Source organism: Budorcas taxicolor, chromosome 3 (assembly GCF_023091745.1).
Source record: "Budorcas taxicolor isolate Tak-1 chromosome 3, Takin1.1, whole genome shotgun sequence".
Lineage (NCBI taxonomy): Eukaryota > Metazoa > Chordata > Mammalia > Artiodactyla > Bovidae > Budorcas > Budorcas taxicolor.
In genome coordinates this window covers 87,393,894-87,398,891 of record NC_068912.1, presented here as the reverse complement: position 1 = coordinate 87,398,891, position 4,998 = coordinate 87,393,894, and the positions used below count along the sequence as shown (strand labels likewise).

General features: G+C 58.5%; 1 protein-coding gene across 1 annotated transcript; it reads right to left on the bottom strand.

The window, feature by feature from the left end:
• Nucleotides 1-562: 562 nt before the first annotated feature.
• On the bottom strand, nt 563-1,923 carry JUN (Jun proto-oncogene, AP-1 transcription factor subunit). Its single transcript, XM_052636660.1, has one exon. It carries the CDS (start codon nt 1,919-1,921, stop codon nt 914-916), a length of 1,008 nt encoding a protein of 335 aa, XP_052492620.1. The 5' UTR covers nt 1,922-1,923; the 3' UTR covers nt 563-913.
• Between the last annotated feature and the right edge of the window lie 3,075 nt (nt 1,924-4,998).

Sequence of the window (4,998 nt, the reverse complement as noted above, 5' to 3'; positions counted from 1 at the left end):
GCAGTTCTTTCTCAAGTCAAGCAGACAACAGTTTTCAGGGCCTGCTAGTAAGAAGCACCCACAGTGATTTTAATTGACACTCAACTCTTTCAACTCCACCTAGACAAGTAATCTATAGATAATGCAGAAAAGAGGTTGGGGGAGGGGTAACTTTTTCAATATTTTATTGTATTTTCTTAAATATCCTTTCTGGTATTTTCAGAAACAAAACATAAAAAAAATTATATACTTTATTACAAATGGTAAACTCAGAGTGCTCCAAATCTCTTATTTACAAACAAGGCTGGGCAGGACACCCAAACAAACAAACATGAATAACTTACAAAGGCATGAAGCTGTTTATTGACAGTAATCAGCTTTCATCAAATTAAAAAATATATATATGTACATACACAGTTATGGAAGGCAGGCCAGAAAGAGCTCATCTGCAGGCTGGGCCTCGCTCTCACAAACCTCCCTCCCGCCTCCCCTCCCCCACCCCCTTTGTGTTCTTAAGGAGTACTACAGAAGCGATCTACAGTCTCTATTGCAGTTTGCAACCCCCTCCCCCACCCCACCCCGTTAATACTGAATGAGATCGAATGTTAGGTCCATGCAGTTCTTGGTCAACGTTAAAGAAAAGTCTAACGTTCTGTTTGCGCGGGGACAGCCCGTCCGCAAACCCGGGCAGCCCGCGAGCGGCCGTTCCCTGGCTCCTCGCCAAGGGAGGGCGCGCCAAGTCCTTCCCACTCGTGCACACTGGGGGCGCCGTCAGGACGCAACCCAGTCCAACTTGGATACCCTTGGCTTTAGTCCTCGGACACTTTTGTTTTTTTCTCTGTTTCTCTCTCGCAACTTGTCAAGTTCTCAAATCTGTCTCTCTGTGTTATTTATATTTTTTCTCCGTTGCCCCTCAGCCCCCGACAGTCTCGCCTCAAAACGTTTGCAACTGCTGCGTTAGCATGAGTTGGCACCCGCTGTTAACGTGGTTCATGACTTTTTGTTTAAGCTGGGCCACCTGTTCCCTGAGCATATTGGCCGTGGACGCCAGCTCCGAGTTCTGCGCTTTCAAGGTTTTCACTTTTTCCTCCAGCCGCGCGATCCTCTCCAGCTTCCTTTTCCGGCACTTGGAGGCAGCGATGCGGTTCCTCATGCGCTTCCTCTCCGCCTTGATCCGCTCCTGGGACTCCATGTCGATGGGGGACAGGGGCGGCGTTTCCCCGGGCATCTCGGGCACCGTCTGCGGCTCTTCCTTCAGGGCCTGCAGCCGCGGGTGCTGCACGGGTATCTGCTGGGGCAGGTGGTGCGGCGGCTGCGGTGGTTGCTGCTGCTGCTGCTGGGGCTGCGCGGGAAAGGCCAGGCCAGCCGCGCCGTAGGAGGGCGCCCCGCCGCCGCTGCTCAGCGCGCCGGGGTTGAAGTTGCTGAGGTTGGCGTAGACAGGCGGCTCGCTGTGCAGGCTGGCGCTGAAGCCGCCGCTGCCGCTGCCGCCCGCCACCGAGGCCACCGCCGGGGCCACCAGGCCCGCCCCGCTGACCGGCTGCGCCGCCGACGTGACGCTGGGCAGCGTGTTCTGGCTGTGCAGTTCGGCCAGGGCGCGCACGAAGCCCTCGGCGAATCCCTCCTGCTCGTCCGTCACGTTCTTGGGGCACAGGAACTGGGTGGGGGTCGGCGTGGTGGTGATATGCCCGTTGCTGGACTGTATGATCAGGCGCTCCAGCTCGGGCGACGCCAGCTTGAGCAGCCCAACGTCGGGCGAGGTGAGGAGGTCGGAGTTCTTGGCCCGGAGGTGCGGCTTCAGGCTGCCCACCGGGTCGGCCAGATTCAGGGTCATGCTCTGCTTCAGAATCTTGGGGTTACTGTAGCCGTAGGCGCCGCTCTCAGACTGGAGGAACGAGGCGTTGAGGGCATCGTCGTAGAAGGTCGTTTCCATCTTTGCAGTCATAGAACAGTCCGTCACTTCGCGTGGGCTTAGTTTAAGCTGCGCGCAGAAGTTTCGGGGCCGCAACAGCGCGCTGGCAAGCGGGGGACACCCGCGCCTCCCCGGGCAGTAAGCAAGGAAAGTTTCTGGAAGAGCGCGCGCCCCCGCCGGTTGGCAGCCCCCGCCCCCGGCGCCCTCCTCACCAGCTCGGTCCGGGGGATCGCAGGGTTAAGACGCCGCCCGCGCTCTTACTTGTCCGCTCGCGCGCGCCGCCCGGCTTTGAAAAGTCGCGGTCACTCACGGAGCTCTCTCGAGCGCAGCGGTTCCTCAGAGCCCGCGGACGAACTCGCTTCCCGGTGATAGCAGGGAGCGCGGACCCCGCGGTTGCCTGCCGGCGGCGGGTGTCCGCCGCCCCGACTCGGAAGACTGTCCCCTCCTCCGCTGAGAGGGGGAGGGGGCGCCCGGCAGCCGCGGCTCGCGCTCGCCCAAGTTCAGCAACCGGTGCGAGCGAAGCGGAGCGCACGTCCTCCTCTCTCCGCCGCCTCTTTTTCTTCACCGCCGCCGCGGCAGCTTCGGGCGGAGGCAAGATTTGCAAAAGTTCGTTCCGGGACCCGGCGGCCACTTGTCTCCTGTCTTCCTGGCCGGGAAAGTTCTTGCCGCTGCAGCCGCTCTCCGGACTTCCCCGGGCGGACAGTAGCCGCTCTCCGCGCTGTCAGCAGCGCCCGCGCAGAGGGGCTCTCCGCCTGGGGGCGGCTGGCGAAGGGGCTCTCCCGGCGCTCCCCAAAACACCAGGCCGGGAGCCACAAGCGCTAGCTCCGGGCAGTTGGAGAGAAATTGGAAAATAGGATTTGCTGTCCTTCTCGACTGACTGTGCCTGTCTGCCTGCCTGCGTCCGCGCACCTCCACTCCCGCCTCGCAGCTTCAGCCACACTCAGTGCAACTCTGAGCCCTTATCCAGCCGGAGCGCAACACTTATCTGCTACCAGTCAACCCCTAAAAATAGCCCATGATGTCACCCCAAGGCCTTCCCATTGGCTCGCGTCGCTCTCAGGGGGGCGGGCCCACCCGTCGCCATGGAGACCCCACCCTAGAAGATTCTTCTCTGGGCCCGCGGAGGCTCACGGGATGAGGTAATGCTCCGTTGCCCTCCTACAGTTGGGCCCTTCTTTCTCCTCCTCCCCGCCACCCGCTCTGCGCGACTCGCGCCCCTCTCTTCCCCCTCCCTCCCCGGCGCGTCTTTCCCGGCCCGCCCGGTGCATTGTGGGCTGACGTCTTGGGGTTTGACTGTCTAGTGACGGTGGCTGCCGCGAACCGGGCGGACTCGGGCGCTCCCAGCCTCTGAGGGAAGTGGGCTGAAGTTTAGGGCTCGGACGGGAATGCCAGGGATGCTAGGACCCAGGAGGCCGGGGGAACCGAGCCAGGTGTCTGGGGCCGAGGGCGCGGGGCGGGTGGTATTTCCCCACTTGGGGGCTCGCTGTCACCCGCGGGCACTTCGCCGCCGCTCGGGGCGGGCCGGGCCGGTTGAGCGCCCGGGTCCCTGGCCCCCCCCGCACTTCCGGGGGGCGGGAGCACCGCCCTTAAGGTGGCTCTGTTAAGTCCCCTGTGGGGGCGAGTGAAAGTGGCTTTTAAATTTGGGGGCAGTTCGTGAGAGTCGGCCCCCCACGTTGAGAATGCCCTGAAGTTTGTCTCCTGGTCAAGTTCAATAGCGACTGTCTGGCTCTGTCTGGAAGTCCAGTGATTTGCATTGCTTGAAACTGGGTGTTCGGCTAAGTCCCCTCCGCACTCCCACCTCACCCTCCCGACCGTGGGAGAAAGGGTGCGGGGGTTCGCAAGTTTGCCTCGGGAAGGTTTCTTACAGGAGGTGGATTTAAGGGGCAACTCGGCGTCTAGTTGTGAACGAGCGTTTGGAGAATCCGAAACTCGGGGAACCCCGGTGATAGTCTACTCCCCGCCCCCGCACAACATGCATAGACACACCGCACATCACATGTACACACAAACACACACACACGCACACGCCACTCCTCCCGCCCCGATTTGCTTACGGGAAAACAAGTCCGAGAGCAGCAGACCCTTGCCAAAAGTCACGCAGCGAGTGAGTAGAATAAAGATTTAAAATTTCTCCGCTCCCGGCTGGGGGGTGGGCCCATATCCTGTGTAGCCTCTAGGAAGCGCTAGACCCATGTAAGTGGTTCCTTTTTAGTGGTGGTTATTCTTCTCCTCCCCCAACCCCGCGCCCCTTAGGGACGAAAGTGTACGGTGGAAAGAATACCGAAGTCTGGAATCGTGGGTTCTCTCCTGGCCAACGCTGCCGCAATGTGAAGGGAGCGAATCAGAGAACTTCCCTGAGTTTCTTCATCTGCAAGTGGGGCTGGTGAGACCCACCTCAGGCCTGGGTTAGTGTAGAGTCATTGCCTCCAGGGCTAGGAGGTGGTCACCAACAGCCCCCTTCCCTGCCCTTGGTCGGAGCTTCCGGAGCGTCCATGGAATGCCACGATATGAGTGTGACTTGGCAGGAACAGGTGGATTTAACCTGTGAGGAGGGTGAGGGAGGAAAGGGTCAGAACTCAGCTCCGTCCAGGGTTTTCTCCAGGACCGTGGTTTGACGTTGGACCTGCAGCAGTTTATGTCCCTAGGTCCTAATTCTGGCTTTTCAGCTTCTGAGCTTGCATAGCCCGGAGCTTTAAGGTATTTGTGGCTTTGAGAGTTGAGATTCAGCAGCCCAGCAGCAGCTGGTGTTAGGGACATCTTGACAGCTTTCCTTTACTTCCTTTACTTGCCCCTCATTCCCTCCTGCAGCAGGGAAAACAGTGGCTACTGTCAGCCAGGTAGTGCGGTGGGGGTGGGGAATACAGTGATGACAAGACCTAGTTACTTTTCTCCAGGAAGGAACATTTTCCCCTATATTGTTGCCCTGAATCATTTTCTTTTGTAATCAGGGAGATGCTGTTTTTTTTTAAAGTAATAGTTTTAATGATAACAGTAATAAAAATGGATGTCATGTAATAAACACCTACTATCAACCAGGCCTTCACCAGAGCAATTTATATATGCTGTTTCTCCCCCACAACTATCTTGAGCTACATATAATATATTATTAT